Genomic DNA, 20,000 nt, shown 5'->3' on the forward strand with positions numbered 1-20,000 from the left:
TATATATATATATATATATATATATATATATATATATATATATATATAGGTGCAGGAGTGGCTGTGTGGTAAGTAGCTTGCCTGCCAACCACATGGTTCCAGGCTTAGTTCCACTGTGTGGCACCTTGGGCAAGTGTTAATTACTACAGCCTCAAGCCAGCCAAAACATTGTGAGTGATTTTGGTAGACGGAAACTGAAAGAAGCTTGTCGTGTATACATATATATATACATATATATATATATATATATATATATATATATATATATATATTGCTGTAGGAGTATCCAATTATTATTACACTAGTGTTTTTTCATTGCATGGCTATTATATTACCAAGTGCAATAAATGGGTGCGGGTAAAAAGTTATTTTACCATTAATTTATATAGCAATAAGAAAATGGAAGGGATTAATAGGTGGTGTTCATCAACTTGCAGACATTGTATTGTGTCAATTTACTTGTTTATTTGTTTACTAAAAGGACAATAATAACAATATACAAACATTTTTATAATTACTGATATGACATAATTTGTCACATGTGTTTGTATGTTGTTATTCTTGTCCTTTTAGTAAACAAATAAACATGTAAATTGACAAAATACGTCTGCAAGTTGATTCTTACTTCTACATTATTCTAATGCCTCAGATTTAATATCTTGAGCACTTCAAAGTGAAGTCTATGTATTGGAGAAAATAGCTACACCAGGCTCCAATCTGATTTGGCAGAGTTTCTACAGCTGGATGTAATCATATATATATAGAGAAAGAGAGAGAGAGACGCATAGGCATGGCTGTGTGGTAAGAAGCTTGCTTTTCAACCACATGGTGGCAGATTCAGTCCTACAGCATGGGATCTTGGGCAAGTGTCTTCTATAGTCTCAGGCTGACCAGAGCCTTGTGAGTGGAATTGGTGGCCAGAAACTGAAAGAAGCCCATCAGTGGTTGTGTGGTAAGTAGCTTGCTTACCAACCACATGGTTCCAGGTTCAATCCCACTGCATGGCACATTGGGCAAATGTCTTCTACTATAGCCTTGAGCCAACCAAAGCCTTGTGAGTGGATTTGGTTGACGGAAACTGAAAGAAGCCCGTATGATTGTATGATTTCAAGCTCAAATTCACAGCCTCCACATCAGACTATGGTTGGTAGAGAGAACATGCTGAGACTTTTGTCCTGCAGTGGACTGAACAGAGGCAATCTATTCCAATCCAATAGACATACACTCACACACACACACACAGATTACATATATATGCATATATAATATATATATACATATATATGCATATTATATATATATATATATATATATATATGCACACACATACACACATACCGCAACCATCCATACATATAGGCATATTATTTATGGTCAAACTATTTAAGCCAAGCCAGCATGGAAAATGGAAGTGAAATGATGATGAAACATGATATATATTTATATGTAGTATATATATATATATATATATATATATATATATATATATATATATATATATGATGCAGCACAGAATTTTGTCAGTGAACAGGTCGCGGTCTCAAAGCGACGAAAATATTTTGACAAATTAAATTTAGATGTTGAAGTGAATCTAACGGATTTTGTGTGTTATTTCAAATGGCTTATAAACACCTTCCACACTGCAATTGTTTTCGTTCCAGCACACGATCTCAGATCAGGTCACTTGCTATGCAAGTGCATCTCCGTAATATATATATATATATATATATATGTATGTATAGGTCCTGGAACATAACCAGTATGTCAGTCTCTCTATGCAGGGTACTGACATAAAACTACAGCACTTAATGACAATCATGCAATGTATATGCAGTGAGTTTGCTCCAGAGAAAATGTCAAACCAACAGGAAAACATAATTCCATGAGATAAGAAGATTTTAATAGCACGATGAACAAAAATATCAAATCATCTAAATGGGTCTCTAAAAAATAGTGAGGAATCCTGTCTTAAACAAGCACTGTCTGAAGTTGAAAGTGAACTAGAGCACAGCCTGTGAAATGGAGAGTGCTGAAAAAAGAAGCCTCAGCTGTAAAAAATGTAAGGACAAACTTTGCTATAGATTTACAAAAGAGTTGCTTATGTAGAGTACAAGATAGAGTCATTGTTCAAAGGAAATGGCTCACTGACTGCAAACTCCCAAAGGATAAGTGAAATACTGAATATGCAATACAAAAGTGTTTTTATATCTCTGTTGGGACACTTGCAAATAAATATGCTGAACAAGTTCTTTGATGCTACAGTTCTATACAAATGAATGGCAATTATCAAGATAGAGGAATCTAATACGATATCAACCAAGTGCAAAGAGGCCTTAGCAAGATCACTGCAGATTCTCTTCCAAGGCTACCTTGCAAGTGGTAGACTACTTGAACATTAAAGAGGAGCATAATATATCCTATTCATAAAGGAGGAAGCAGAGAAGATGCTAAAAATTATAGGCCTATCACTGTAGCCTCATGTCAACAAATTCATGGAACAAATTGTGAGGAGGAAGTTGATCAGTTCTTCAAAGATAATAACTTGCTCCTTGACAGCCAGCCTAGCTTCCGCTCAGAAAAAAGCTGCTTTACATAGCTTCTGCATCATTATGACTGAATACTGAAACAACTTATAAATCACTCAAACATGGATGTGGTATATCTCAACCTTGCAAAGGCCTTTGATAAGATTGATCATGGGATCATACATCACAAACAGTGAAGACTCTGCACGGTTGGAAAACTGAGAGAGTGGTTACATGACTTCTGAAAAGACAGAAACCAGTGGAGCCCTCTTCAGGGTAGCATGAACAGGGAGTGAAATGTCTCAGGGAGCTGTCTTGGTCTACTGTTGTTTATGATGCCCCTCTCAGACATACCATCTGACATACCCAACTCTTACAAGCTATGCCAAGGACACAAAAGTAGATCAAGCAGTCAAGAATCCTCTTCTAACGTTAATCTTCTACTAAAAGACCAAGTCATATGTACACAGCAAAAAGTACACTGGACAGCTACAAACATTTATAATGTTGCTTGAGACGCATCTGATGTGCTGTTGAAACAGCTATAGATTTGATTATCACATTATAAGCAATGTTTGTTGCTTTCGATATGGGACACACTGTACTTGATGCATTGATGAATAAAATTTATTGATCAATTGTCAAGTCATCTGTATTTTCTATACAAACCATGCTTATGTTAGAGACTGACTAACCGTGTTTTACTTCAATCACTCAACTAATTGACATATATATTGTATACATAGATATGTATATTTTAAAGATTTATATATATATGATTGACCGTTGACTGAACACTATTCAATTTTTTTTCTCCGTGTTTTTCTCCTTGTCTCCGTATTCTTTCTGTTGAAGAGCGTAGCTCGAAACGTCAAAGACTTTCCGTATTCCCGAGCGTCATACTAATATATACTTTTTGTTATTTACACCACCTGTCCTCGTCTGTTGTTATTATTTGTATATTCTCCCATATATATATATATATATATATATATATATATATATATACTGTGTGTGTTTGTGTAATACATATGTATCACACCCTCTGGGTTGAAATACATAAAAGAATATATATATATATATATATATATATATATATATATATATATATATATATATATATATATATATATATATATATATAAGGCGTGGCTGTAATCTTTTCCAAAAAACATGTCTCTCTTTCTCTCTCAATGGGGAAGTATTTCATTGCCTGGAAACAGGTTGGCATCAGAATGGACATCTGGTCTTAGAAAATCTGTCTCAATAAGCTGCATCTGACCCTTACAAAACCATGGGAAAATGTATGTTAAAAAGACGATGTCGATGTTTATGATATTTATATGCATGTCTGTATTTGTGTATGTCTATTGTGTCCGTGAGGAAATTTGTATGTGTATGTCTATCCTTTGCTTTCCCTCTTTCTTTTGTATGTGGTATCACTATTCTATGCTGCCACCACAGGGCTGAATCTCAGTTTTTTTACAATTATTCCTCTCCTTCTTGTTCCTCATTGATAAGCTCTGTTCTATTTAGTCTTTATTGTTTCTTTCTTCCTTATTGTCATCTGTTTCCTTCTTTCCTTCCCACTCTCCCCGCTCCCACCTCTGTGGCTATCTATTTCCCTCTCTCCCTTCTTTTCCGTCCCTCCCTCTCTCTGTTTAGCAGAAAACTCAATTAATGTAGGACTAATACAGAGAGTCAAATTCTGTGGATGCAATTTCAAAATTATGGTCAGTGCCAAATGTAGTCTTTTATTCTAGAGTTTGTTATAGATGTTATTGCCTCATCAGTGTCGTGGAAAAGGAAGTCTTTCCACGTGCTCACATTTTGATCTGGTTAACTAACGGGATTTACTCCATTGAAATTGATTCCATCATATTTGCATAGCTTCCAGATTCTTGCAGGAAGAAAGTCATTATCATCATCATCATCATCATCATCATCATCATCACCATCATCCTTTAACATCTGTTTTCCGTGCTGGCATGGGTTGGACAGTTTGACCAGAGCTGGTAAGCTGGAGAGCTGCACTATGGTTCCAGTCTGATTTAGCTTGGTTTCTATGGCTGGATGCCCTTCCTAACACCAACCACTTTACAGCATGTGCTGAATACTTTTATTGAGGCACCTCCATAGTGTTATTCAATATTGTTAAAACCTAGATAGTTTAACCTCCCTATAATGACCTCTGCAGAAATTCACTTTTACAATGAAGACAACAAATGCACCAGACGGTTTCCAAAAAAATCATTTACCAAGGAAACCCAAACCAGTGAAATAGCTAGCACCAGAAGATGGAAGCTTCTAAACGTTGATTGGACAGCATGGAATTGACAAAAAATGAACAGTTCTTCACTACCCAATCCTGAACATGACATTCAATGTGCACATCAATCTTGAGTTTTTCAATGCTGTAAAGTTCATCAAATATGTTATGAAGGGCTCTGATATCATATTTGCACTCACACAGCAAAACTGCTGCGATGAAGTTCCCAATTCCAGTAAAATCAATGCATTAGAAGTAATGCAACTTTCTGGCACTTTTGTTCCTTTCTTATTAATGAAAATACTCCATATCCAACCACTTGTTGTCCGCTTGGAAAATAGATAATGGGTTTACTTCACTCTAGCAATTGTTACACAGAAAGCACAAAATTTGAAGTCCACAAATCTTATAGCCTGCATATTTCAACTTGTACTAATACGACCCCTTTGAAGAAAGCGTTGTTGTACCATCAGCTTTCATTTTACTATAAATGGAACAACAAATAATGGAATCAAAGAAAACAAAGTGCTTTTGGTGAAAACCAATTTCACATAAGTTTTGATTATGTCATTAGAAGAGACTATACTGCCAATCAGCATAAATGCTTCTTTCTCTGATTTTTCCCTATAAAGTGCAAGTTTTAAATTCATTTCAAGTCACCATCATTTCAAATCATCAATTATGAAGTTTGCATCACTTATAGAGAGACATGCTTTAAACTTGGGTTGCAACATAGTCTGAAGTTTGCATCACTTATAGAGAAACATGTTTTAAATTTGGGTTGCAACATAGTCTGAAGTTTCTGTATCTCAAGCATCCAAGGGTCTTAGTGTTCTTTTCACCACATGGTTAAAATACTGTTAACCATTCAATGCACTTAGCTTTAGCTCAAGTATGACAATGATCTTGCCTGAGGATTTCAGTCATCAACCTCAACAGATATACCCCAGCAGGAAAATAGGGTATACAGATGAAATGTATAACGTAACCAAAGGTCAGAGTGTATTAGTAAGCAACTTAATCAGAATCACTCAATTGGCCTTCCTTTGGATGTGGTCTGTGATAACTATGTGAGTAGTATCAGTGCTATATCAGATATGAGAGCAGAACTCTATTGTCAAGTTCAGCTAAGCTTTAAAGAAAAGTACTAGATTGGGGAGCTGAAATATCTTCTTGCTTGATAATACAAAGGCATTCACAAATCTAATATGATTTATATAGTAAATATTTTTGTCATATAAAGGACTATTTGCAATGTATTATTTGAGACATTTTGAATTCCCATCTAGTTTTTATTAGTGAAAATTGAGACTTTAAAACTTATGTCTAATTTTTTGTTTGTTTTATTTTTCAGATAATGTTAAATATGGTCTTGGGCCGCTCACAGAAGATAGTACGCAAACAGTAGCCCCAATTCTACAAGATGCTGCAACTCAAACAATTGAAACCAAGCCTGAATATGTTGAGCCAACCAGATTCCGAGATGTGGGAACAGTTCCACGCACACCAAGTGTTACAAAGCCGATTACTCAGGATGCTGCAACTATGACAGCAAGTGTGAGAACCAAAGATATTTCCATCAGTGCCAAGTTACAAACACACGACATTGCAGTGGCAGCTGATTTCAAATTACCTGAACGACCACCTGTTGCTCAAACAATCAGAAAAATGGAAATGAGTTCTAAATCAGTCTGTCACAAACGCAACACTGCAACATCACCTGTCAGATTTTACGAATATATGAAACCAGCTGTTATAACACATGAAGTGTCTGTTGGTCCGAGCCTTAGAACGCGTACTTTTGGTGTCGGTGAATACTATTTCCGGACTCATGAAATTGGAATGCAAACAGACAGAGATATCCCAGACATCATAGAACCCTCTAGACGACTATTTGATGAAACTCCTCTAATGAATCGGCTTACAGTTGCAGCAGGAAGAAAAAGAAAATCACAATCAACGGATGAAGTTACTAAACTAGAACTTGATACTTTGGTTGCTGATAAACATAGAATTGAAGCTGAGACTAATTTATATAAAATGGAGAAAAAACGAATAGAGGCTCAACTGGCTTACTATGGTGTAGACTCTCAAAGAGTGGAAGCACAGAAACGATATCATCAGCTTAAGATAAAGAAATTAGAACGAGAAATGGCTTTACGAGAATGAAAAATATACCAGAAAATTTCTGCCAAAGGCAATTCTGGTTATGAATTATTTTTTAAACAATAATTTAATGCAACTTTAATAAAAAGAAAAAAGAAGAAAGAATAAAAATTAAGATATTTGGTTCAAAATTGATGAATATAGCTTATTTCATTCTGTAAGTAACATACAAAGACAATTTGATCTCAAATTACATTGTTTTTCTTTTTACTTTCTCTCATTAAGATCACATAGTTATAACCTAAGTAATTTTATTAAACCTATACAAATTATAACTAAGTTAAAATTAAATACAAGTAGTTGGAAATTAAAAGTGATTGCTTTACTAGACTTGCTTATTAATAATTTTTAGAAGTATAAAGTTATTTAAACGTTCCTTCGAGATATTCATTGGTTTTTACATCATTGAAATATATTGAATGAATCATTTCATTTTTTAAAAATCGAAATAATTTATAAAACAGATATCTCTACTGAAATGCTATATGTTATATAATAGACTACAAAGTAATTATGGAATAAATAAAAATTAGAATCCAAAGAAACTAGTGTTGTTCTGCACTAGCTGGTAAAATTAAATTAATATAATTTATAAAATAGGACAGTTTGTTTGTATGCTGTAAGGAGATATAAGTTTTGAACAGAGCTCTTCAGTTATTTTCATAAAATGTTTATACTAAGAAATCTTTTCTATATACAATTCCCATGTGCAATGGATAATATTAAAATTTAATGCTTATATCTCTCTTTTGATCAGACCTTGTCGTCACTGATAAAAAGAAATAAGTTATAATAATTTATCCTTGCTTCATCACCCCCCCCCCCCAGATTTACTCTGTGTATATACATCAATATACGCATCAATAGTATTAGCAATTAAAATTTCTTTAATGGCCTCAAATTAGCCATATTTAGAATAATATAATTATGATTTTGAAAGATATTGATCAAAATTGCAAGGTTTAAACACAGATATTCTTACCCTATTTATATAAATCTAATTAATTGTTAATTAATTGTTATATTTCTGTGTTTATTCAGTTTTTATTTTGTTGATTTATAAACACTTGAAGTCAACTATTGGTCTGCTATTTTTGAACCAATTTAATCCAATCTAAAATAAACATATAGTAATTTCAAAAGACATCTTATATTTGAAATATCTCTTCTTAAACTATTTGATGCAAGATTTTATTATTTGTGTCAATTTAAAACAACTACTTGAAATACCTATTCAATCAATTGTTATTTAAAATCAGGGAAGATTGCAAAATCCTTGTTATGAATTACAATTAAAACTAATAAACTGATTTTACGAACATTAAATATTCAAATTAGTGTTTCAACATTGTCAATTTTGGACCATTTCTCGATTTTATCTTTCACCCTTTCGTTAACCAAATCCACAAATTTGTTTATGAAAATATTGAACCAGTGATAAATATTTAAAATGCTGTTGTTTTTATTTTGTATTGAAACTGTTTGTGAGGCTATTTCTTTGTCATTTATTTCACAACCCAAAAAATTAGCTAAGGCATTCTTGATAGGAGAAGAAAATATCATTCTACCTACTAAATTTATTACAACTTTTAATTGATAATTTAAATTATCTATTAGCTTTAAAATAGTTGTTAATATATAAGAAATTGTTTGATAAATTGCTGAAAAGATTTTGTGGCCATTTTGATTGCTTATTTTTCTGCTGATTCTCCTTTTTCCTCATTTATTATTGTCAAGTAAATATCCAAACCATTATCAAATTATACCAACCATAAAAACTACTGCATTACCATGTAGCAAACCTTTCTTTAGACATTTCTGTCTACCCACAATTACATTCAAAATAAGTTCACCAATTCTAAATTAGGAAAACTTTGATAATGTTGATAAAAACTACCAGTATTTTAAAGTTAGTAATTTAAAAGAATTTCATGATATATTATACTGCCAACCAAAATATTTCGACAAGTTTTTCTGTATTCTAAGTTGAAAGATTTTAAAAAGGGAACTTATCTTTAATTATATTTATTTTTCAATATGGTTATGGTTTTGCAATATTTACTGAAAATATAATCAGATATAGGATATAGTGGCCTTACCAGTAATCTATGGAGGACCTTTATAAGCAAAAACTTCCCTATCATAAATAGAGTTAATGATTAGGCAAGTTACATGCCTAATGATTTCTTATATTAACAAAAGGCCTATTGGCCTATTATTTTTTTTTTTGTAGTGGAGGATTATAGCTGATTATGTTACAGGTACCTAATTTGTTGATGGGAATAATAATTATATGATCCTGGTGGAATAGATCAATTTAAGTAACAAACAAAATCACTCATGAAGGATGCAATTTAACTAATTATAAGTATCATTAATAAAGAATGATTTTCTTAAGCATAAAGAAGCATTTTAATTTCTACTTACTATCCATATTTACATTACATATGAAATATTAACATATCATTATAAACTGAGAAATAAAGTAATTATGTTTAAGTACTAATGATACTTCGTAGTAGTAACAGTATTATAGAGAGATCCAATGCAATTACTTTCTAAGTGTCTAGTTATGGGGCATTTTAGAACTCCCTCTTTACAATCAAGTAACATTGCTATTCTCAAAATATCTCACAAGGATTTCAATATATATATATATTGATCTTTTTCGCTTTAAGCGCCCAAGCAGCAAATATGTACAAAAGACATATCATTACCAATTATTATTTTCCTGTGTAAATATCATTACCATTCAAATGACTTAATATTTCATGTTGTTTCCTATATATAAATGATAAAATCAATGCATATATATACAAATGTTCCTGGATAAACATTTTTAATGCTAAAGTAATTTCAGTAGAAAAATTCCCATTTGTTTCTTTACCTTTAAATGTTTATTTTAAGTGAAAAATCGAATTATACAGAAAGTTTTTATGTTTAATATTAGTCAGTATATTCCTTAGTTTTCCATGAGAAAAATTAAAAAACAACTTCAATATCTGTAATATATTTTAAGTATCAAAATGATAAAGTGTTTGTTGTTCAGTTAATGTAATCTGATTAGTAAAAACAAAATATTAAATTTATTCACACACAGTATACATGTATATACACTACTATAAATAAAAAAAATAATAATTGTAGAAGAATAGATATTCTGAATTACTCTGTGGCTTTAGACGTTAGAATTTTGACTTTCATTATTTTTAACAATGTTATGATATCCTGCCATCAACATTGTAACAGTAATACATAGGGAGGGATGCTCCTCCTTGTGATGTATAGACATTCTCTTTCTCTGCCTCCCCTTCCTCCAACACCCACACTACTATCATTGTTATATAGTTAGATTGAGACAAAAACATACAAACTAGAAAAGAATTCTGGTTTTATGAATACTAATGAACAAAACAATCTAATTACACAGAAATATTTTTAATCCCCAATAAAGTTTCAGAATGGCATTGTATAATACTGGATTTATTGATATCAAAGCATATTGTGATTGTTTAAGTGTTGTCAATGTGGTTGTGAAAATACTGAGAAAATTTATGAAAAATACTGATAAAAATAAAATAGATCAAGACATTTGCAGTTGGCATGAAAGACACTAAGTTATCAGGCCAGACGAATTTTAATAAAATTCTTGTGAATTTGAAAAGTTTACAAATCTTGTAAATAGTATCAATAGAATAGATAAAAATCATTATAGTGCATAATATATATATATATTGTCATTGTTATATTGTTGTTGTGGACTAGCTAGAAATATAGTTTCAGTTAAAAATCTCATTAGAAAATGAAAAATTGTAATGAAAAAAAAAATGTGAAATTCAAAGATAGGAATATCAAATGATTAAAACCTCATCACTCCTGAAGAAAATCTCTTATTCGAAAATATATAAATATATCTAGAAATCATTTCCATAAATATATTAATGCTTTATTCTCTGCATTCCATATAGAGAATATGAAATGATCTGGTTTTTGGTAAAATATATACAGTACTCATTAGTCAACGTTTAAATTGTTTCTACCAAATCATTTTTGAAATGCAAATAGTGAAAATAAATATCACTTTATGCATCATACTAAATAAAGCACAGTGGCTGGCTGTAACACACTAAGGTACTGTGCTGAACTGCTGGATTCAGTGTCTTGAGTTCAAACCCTTTTACAGCCATTATGATATCCCTTAGAAATAATTTGTTCCCTCTAGAAATTTGAAGAAACAATTAAAAGTTACCACATGGCACCAGCATGAATCAGTTCAGTTAAAAAAAATAATCATATGTTTTGGTGAGCTATGAGAAGAAATGTGTAATGTTTAGAACAGGGTTTCTCACCGTATAAATATTGGATCTTGTTTCTTGAAATATCAAATTCTTTTTCTTTTAGGACAATATATATACCGAGGATGCTGAAATTTGTATCCCTCAGTCACTATGAAAGGTTGATGTAGCTCAAGTTTCACATTTTAAGGTTTAGGGAAAGAACAGTAAAATCATTTGTTCTTAGTTATAAAAAAACATAATTAAGTTCTAGTAATTTTAACGTGGATCAGTAGACATACAGTCTGTGATATTTAATTTAAGAATTCCCTAGCAAGGCCTTAAAGGAAATCTAATTAAATATAAAGGGAAGTAATTACATAGTTAAGTAATTTTTTGGATTTGTACATTGAAATCTTTCAGAAATATATGCAAAACAGAAAATAAGATATAACAGTATAAAGTTCTAATGTCATCAAATTTTAAATAATGTATTTTAGAATAATCATTTTAATAATGCAATACCAAAATGTTTAAATATACATTTTCATGCAACACCATTTCAAGTTATTTTATTTTAAGCAAAGTGGTTACTTTTTAAGATATTTTTTGTTGAATGAATTGTTTTAATTTTTTCAGAGAGGAATTTTTTTTTTCATTTTGTTTTACTAACTGAGTCTAAATATTTCCATATTCAAAATGGTTTTGATGAAATAAATTGAAAGAAATAGCTTGATGCTCATTCATAAAATTGATACAGCTATACGTATATATATATATATATATATATATATATATATGTATGTTTATATGTATGTGTGTATATGTATGTTGTATGTATATATGTGTATATGTATATACGTATAATATGTATGTATTGTTTGTATGTGTATGTATGTATGTATATATATATATATATATATATATATATATATATATATATATATATATATATATATATATATATATATATATATGAATATATGATAGTATGTATTGCTTGTGTGTATACATATTCTGTGTATTTGTATGTATGTATTGCTTTTATATATATATATATATATGTATGTGTATGTATAGATATGTATATATATCTATATATACACACGTGTTTGTATTGCTTTTATATATGTTTGTAAGTATTGCTTATATTGCTTGTGTGTGTGTGTGTGTGTGCACATGCATATAAAGAAACATGAAATATATGTTTGTTTATATGCATATATAGATATATATATAATGTCACACCATTGTTATGAATGTGTTTGTATGTAAGTACATGTATACATGTATGTGTGTGTGTGTATGTATACACATACAACACACACACACACACACAAACATGAGAACATAGTTTCAAGTATTGATAGTTCTTATTAGCAAAAAAAAAAAAGAAAGAAAATGAATTCTCTGCCTTAATTATGTGTATAGTTATGTACTTCTTCCTTAACTTTGTTAACTGGTTAAAATATCCTTTATGTGAAATATTATTTTATGTATCCTAAAACAATTCAGTAAACCCAGAACCTGACAATTGGTCTCAAACTGCATTTAAAACAAACCATTGTATGAAAGATTCTGCCTCTGTTATCTGACAGTGGATGCTTCTAAAAAGAATTTGTTTTTATCTGTTATTGCTGTTCTGTTCGTCAATAATCTTAATCACAATTACTCATTTTTAATCATTTTCTATAATTTTGTTTTAACATGATATACATAATCCCATTTAACAAAATTATCTGTGAACATTAAATTTTTGCTCATATAAAACAAAAGAGAAATACAATCTATAGAAATGAAAAGATCTGATAAATTTCCCACAAGAACTAACTGTATCAGCTGTATATGTAGGCATATTTCTTAACAGCACTGTGTCCAACTGCACAATCATTTAATCTTTGGCTTTCTTTACCTATAGATATAACGAAAGACTTTTGTTTTTATTTTGACATGCTTTTTAATAAAGTTGATTTCTGGTGCATATTTAGTTAATTTAAGTAGGAGATACTGAAGAAAATATTATGATTATTCTGATAAAGGAAGGGAAAAAAATCTGATAAGATAGATTAATATCTATGTGTATATAATTTGAGCAGAATATAGAAATTGGGTTTTAAATAAGAAATGATTTACAGAATTAGTAAAAATTAACAAGCAAAGTTTAGTGTTATATGTGTGTATATGTGATTTTACATATGTGTGTGTGAGAGAGATAAAGCACATTCGCTATAAGGTTATGATATTGGACAGTTGGCCAATGGATTTTAGTTTAAATCTTATTTCAGCTAATGTCTTGAATCCCTGGGCATGGTATTTAACTTTCCTTGATTTAAGTGATCAGCTCTGAAAGTAATTGCTCAATTAAAATTAAGATGTCCAGATATACATAATTATCTATATGATAGTTTCAGACCATACCACAAATCAAATGAGATATCATCATATATATATACATAGACAATCAAATCACCCACTTTGTATATTGAGAAACTTGGTTGACAATATTAGTAAATGGATATCCTTGGTATCTTCCCATGAAGATGTTTTTTATGGGTGCAGCTGAGTATTGTAAGGAGGCGCTAAGAAATAATGTTTTAGGACATGGAAAAGTTAATGTCAAATAATAGGAACAATAAGAATGTTTTGCTTAATCACAATGATATACAAGATAGACATAACCAAAAATACACTGTCAGCTTAAAAGTTGTAGGCTGTGGTTGCTGAATTCCAAGTCAGCATTCATCAAGCTGGCTTGTAGTCTTTCAGAATATTCTAGTGCAACAGGATCTGTTCTGCCCTAACATGTTTATTTAAGAAGATAAGGTGTGATTTAAGGGAGTTTTGGCTGCTAATTGTAGTAGGTCAAGTAAAACTGAATAAAGGCGCTTTTGTTTTCATGCTGTGGCTTCACATTCTGAACACTCCACATTCCTGTTTAAATTATGTTTCTAGACTCCTTGCTAAAGCATGAGTATTATAACATTATATTCATCCTTATGTATAATTCTGTGGCTTCATGCCTATATAAGATACTGTCATATAGGTAATAGGAACTGATATGGTTCTAATAACAGTAGAAATATATTTAAAGATATGCTTTCAATATATATATCTTTAAATTAGGCATAATCTAATTTTGCAGCAATAAATGTTATTTTGTCATGAAATCATCCCATATTTAATTTAGAATTATAAAGTTTATAATTGTGAAATTTATCAAAATGCAGATTGTTCAAATGGTTCAAAGTTAAATATAGGTTCAACAAAATTCTTAATGTGCTTAGTTTTAGAGTAAAGTGGGATCTTTAATTGTTTTAATTCATGTTTCAAAACGAGCATATTATGAAACATTAATTTTAATGATAGCAGCAATTTTTCTTTAATTTATTCCATACTGTACATATACAAATAATAAACAGCAGTAGATAATATTCTTTAAGTTAGAAAACAAAGTTGTCTTAAAATTATATGAATGTGCATATGTATGTCTATGTGTATGTGTGTATGATATGTATGTATACATATACATGCATATGTGTGTGTGTGTGTATAATATATATATATATATATATATATATATATAATAATCATCATTTTACATCCAAGCTACACTACCGTGGTCTGGATGGTCTAACCCATTGGAGTCTTGTTGAATTATCCAGTCCATGCCAACATGGAAAACAGACAAAGATGAAGATGATGTGTGTGTATATTTGTATGTATAGTTCACATACACACACACATACATGCATATATATATATATATATATATATATATATATGTATGTGTGTGTGTGTGTGTGTGTGTATATATATATATATATATATATATATATTGGGAGTGAGTATGTGTAATTATATATGTGTATGTATGTGTGTATAGGTAGATAGATAGATAGATAGATTGTTATTCTTTTAAAGCTAGTTTCAGAATAATAATGTGAGCAGGGTCAAAATTATTCTAAAGCCCCTGTCAACTTGAACTTATTTATGCATGTATGTGTGTGTGTGTATATATATATATATATATATATATATATATAATAATAATATTAGGGACAAAATCCAAAATTACAGGTAAAAAACTCAATTAAAATCAATTTATAAAAAATTAAAATTAAATTGAACCTTATAGATAAAGTATATATATATATTTTATATATATATATATATATATATATATACACACACGCACACGCATACACACACACACACACACACACATATATGTGTGTGTGTGGACTGAGAACTTTCTAATTTCATGAAAGATCTTTTGCAAATAACCTTGTTGGAAGGATTTTTTGATCAGATCAGTGAAAAAAGAAAAACATACCACTTCATTCATTTGCATACTGTATAAAACAAGAGACGGCTGCTCCAACATTTGCCATTATTTATAGAGTTGCGCATCTGGGATAGTATTTCCTCTATTTACATCAGGCAATGCAGGAAGTGCTGTTTCTCTCTTTCTGGTGCTGCATGTATATGGTTGGTGTGGATGTTTTTTTGATTTCCTTAGAGCATTACTACATGCACCCCTTTATATATGTCAGTTGGAACACATTCTGTATGGAGTTCTGGTTTAAGGTATAATATATATATATATATATATATATATATATATATGACATTAATGTAAATCTGCACATACAAGCATTCATATATATACAAACATGTATGTGCATTTGCATGTGTGAATGTATCATACTGTTATGGTTGTGTGTACGTATATATATATATATATATGTGTGTGTGTGTGTGCGTATGTGTATACTTATGTAAATGTATACATGTGTACAAACGACTGTGTGTGTGTATCAGTGGGTGTGTGATGTATACGATGGAGTTTGAACGTTAAAATGTCATCAAACAAACCAGGGTACATCATAAACAGCAAATGTAAAATCTGAACTTTGACATCCTCTGGTTTAGAGTGTCACTAAATGTGATGGAGAACAGCATTAAAAATTTTTTTAAACACACATAGGCCCTATGGACCTGTATTTTCTACTGGCATTTACTGTTATGTTTCGAAGGTTTGGTTAGTAAGGTTATACTGAAATAATAAATATGCATTATAAGCCTGTCTTAAAATAACAGTTCAGTAAAATTAGCCGACATTTACCAGTGCCATTTGCAACAGTTGACAAACACTAATCAATCATCCGGGGCCCCATGGTGTATGTGTTTTTTTTTTTTATACTGTCTCATCAAAGTGTTCTATAGATAAGCAGCATGTAATTAACATACTGGTAGTTATGTTTTGTGGTATGCCAGTTTGCATTGGTCAGACCATTCACAATAAACTTTGAAGTTACATGTACTTTTAAACATTTAAAGGCAAGGCTTCTGGGAAAAGCTCAGGTTGTCACTCTTTTATAAGCTGCAACATTTCTTGTGAAGATTTGTTCATAAGTCAAACCAAAATTAACATTTGTAACCTAGTGTTATGAAATATTGCCAAATTTTACACAATGAGTACAGCTCAAAGCCTACATACACATGAAATGTTGCTAGTTTTATAGGTGTGTGCAATTGAGTACACTAAATATGCATTGAATAAAGGGCCTTTGACTGGATGCAGTCAAAATAATGTTTGAGAAACCAGTGTCAGCACATGTTTAAACAGTCACCATTGATAATATATATTATCTACATATGGGTGAAATAAACATCAGGGATGATTTTTCCCCACACAGAAACCGCAGGAGCTACTCAGAGGTAGTACAAACTCATCTAAATCCCATCACAATGTCAGAAACGCTTCTATATGATCACTAGGGGATCACTAGGGTTACAAGTATTTTACACCTTAGCCTGTACACTTTTCTGAGTGGAAAGCACCTCATCTGTGAATTTCACGTTACTTTCGTTATTATACTTGTATAAGGTATTGAGGTCTTTCTATAAGTTATTGCCAGCATTGGGACTGAATAAATTGACTTAATAATTTATCATCATTAGACTGACTAGTGAGAGCGGCTGTTCTAATGACAATAGAGATATTTACAAAAGCTATTACAAATAGCAATCGTCCGAAGATAGTTGTTACTTGAGACTCCCCTCTCATAATTGCTGACTATTTGAAAGGAGAGTTTGCTGCAACAACTTAAAAAGTCACATGACCATTCTCCTGGTATTTCAGCTACTTTATGATATGGAGATATTCTATGACTATGTTTGAGTGGTTCAGCAACTGGTCTACACAGTGGGCTCAAAACCCAGATCCTTCAGTTATGTCTTCCATATACTCTGACTGACCTAAGCCTTGTAAGTGAAATTTGTTAGAAACTATATTGAAGCTCATAATATATGTATAAGTATATAAATAAGATACGTGTTAGCAAAAAGTTTTGAGCAATGCAGGTGTGGATATAAGCCAAGTATGTAAGGTGATGTCAATGGATGAAAACAAAAAGAGAAAAGATCTTGTATTACCTTACATATTTAATTTGTATTATCTTAGATACTTAATGATCCTTTAAATATTTCAGGAAAAAATTCCCCTTTTCAAACAGAAGTAAGAAAATAAAGAATTTAAAGCAGGCCATTCTAGTATGTTTCCACAAACTCTAGAATGGCCTGTTGTTTACAACACATTCCACCATTATTTTCTTCCCTATATTTGAAAAAAAAGGAATCCTTTCTTGAAATGTTATAGGACCGTGAAACAACCTACTTAAGGTAATAAATTATCTTTCCTCTCTTTGGTTTTTATTCCTAGACATCACCTAATATATTTGCATAAACTGCTCACCTGCATTGTTCAGAGGAGTTTACAAACACTTATTTCATTTACATATGTAACAATGCTTCAAGTAAATTACAGTACTTTTTTACATACATGTATATGTGCATATGTGTATATATGCATGTATATGTGTGTTTGTATGTAAATATATATATATATATATATATATATATATATATATATATATATATACATATGCATATATATATGTGTGTATATATATATATATATATATATATATATATATATATATATATATACATATGCATATATATATGTGTGTATATATATATATATATATATATATATATATATATATATATATATATATATATATATATATATATATATATACTTATATATAGGGTGAGGCATGACAGAATTGTTGTATTAAACAAAGAATATTTGTGGTATTTCATTCCACTTTGCTTACATTCCTTCATATCTTGCTCAAATTTGTTGTTCTACCTTACATATTTGGTAAAATAATTGCCAAAGTATTAGGATGAATATAAATAATTAAATTAGGATCAATATAATTAATTAAACCCTTTGAAATTGGGCTGTGCTCCAATGACTGAAATTAGCATGATTTTATATATATATATATACACACACACACACACACGTGTGCGTGTGTATGAATATATAAAATTTGGTGTCATAAAATCACAAAACAGAACTAAATACACAAAGGAGAGATTTTATAGTTCTGGTATGTAATGTAACTGAAGGGCCTAGAGATTCCATGCAATACACTTACCAAAGTTTGATGAGTTGCTTTAGCATGATCTATTAGGCCCTTGAGTCACTGCAGTTCCTCAGCTAATTATTTTAGCACATCTGTTGTGGGCATTAAAGATGTGAATTCGATTCTTATATATATACATTCATATATATATATATATATATATATATATATATAATGTATGTATGTATGTATATATATATATATATAGGTATGGAATTAGTGCTTTTAATGGTAGTACTCTACAACTGGTTGGATTTAGTATTCAAAGAATACAAACATTGTTGAAATAAATTTTGATTCCACATTTATTCAATATTGTATGAAGAAAGCTTAGTCTCATCAGCATACACACATACACATACATACACTTATACATGCAAATACACAAAACATTTTTTCAAAAATGATGATTTTTCACTTAAAATCTAAATGACTTTATGTTCTGTTTGTATAATTATAATTATTTTATTAACGCCCTGCGCTCTCTGTGGAGCATAGGCCATCGACAACTTTTCTTCACTGTTCTCGATTCTGGGCTATCTTTTCTGCTTCTCTCTAGTTGGATCCTTGCTTTTCCAGCTTTGCTTGAACTGAATGTTCCCAGCTGATAAGAGAGTCTTCTTTGCCCAGGCCCTGTTGGTTTTGAATTGTCATCGATGCTTTTCGTAAACTTTGCTTTTTTTCTAGAGTAGGGTTGCTGGCCCTACAGAAATCCATTTTTTTTTTACCTCTAGGAAGAGGTGGTCCATATTAGTCTGACCCCTGTCCTTTAGCTTGTCCGTCATGGGAGACTCTACCAGGAGCTTGCACTTCACTGGCATAGCCCTCAAGGTCATTGAGGCACATAAGCCACCACTCCACAACAAGGACTGGACCTCGTAGGGGATAATTATAATTACATGAGGCTAATCCATGAAGTTCTTTGTGATTCTAATTCAATTAAATTTCAATGTATGATTTATATGATAGCTTTCTTATTGTAACAATTTTACCAAAAATTATGATATGGTTAGTGCCTTAATTAATTCTCAACGTTGTTCTTTATAGTGATTTTTATCAGTTTATATGTATATATATATTTTTAAATACTACATTGTGTGTGTATGTATGCCTGTGTGTATTTATAGCTGGTATGAATATATATAGATAATATCAAAGCATCTGTAAATACATGTATATATTTGTTTGTAAATCTATGTATTTATATCTCTAAATACATATGTCCATATGTCTTTTTCCCCAGTTCTTACGTTAAGTTATCATG

The 20,000-nt window shown here is 30.7% G+C and overlaps 1 protein-coding gene across 3 annotated transcripts in view; it reads left to right on the plus strand.

The window, feature by feature from the left end:
- The window catches only part of LOC106882429 (uncharacterized), a 106,651-nt gene that overhangs the window by 57,659 nt on the left and 28,992 nt on the right, over window positions 1-20,000 (plus strand). For 2 of the 3 annotated variants that reach the window (XM_052974919.2, XM_014933103.3), the window contains one exon: window positions 6,149-10,511. The exons of the other annotated variant lie outside the window; for it this stretch is intronic. In XM_052974919.2, the coding sequence (XP_052830879.1) occupies window positions 6,149-6,963 (815 nt within the window). In that variant the 3' untranslated portion in view covers window positions 6,964-10,511. Of the gene's footprint in view, window positions 1-6,148; window positions 10,512-20,000 lie in introns of those variants that run through there. 3 annotated transcript variants of the gene reach the window in all.

Source organism: Octopus bimaculoides, chromosome 20 (genome assembly GCF_046866305.1).
Source record: "Octopus bimaculoides isolate indiv1 chromosome 20, ASM4686630v1, whole genome shotgun sequence".
Taxonomy (NCBI): domain Eukaryota; kingdom Metazoa; phylum Mollusca; class Cephalopoda; order Octopoda; family Octopodidae; genus Octopus; species Octopus bimaculoides.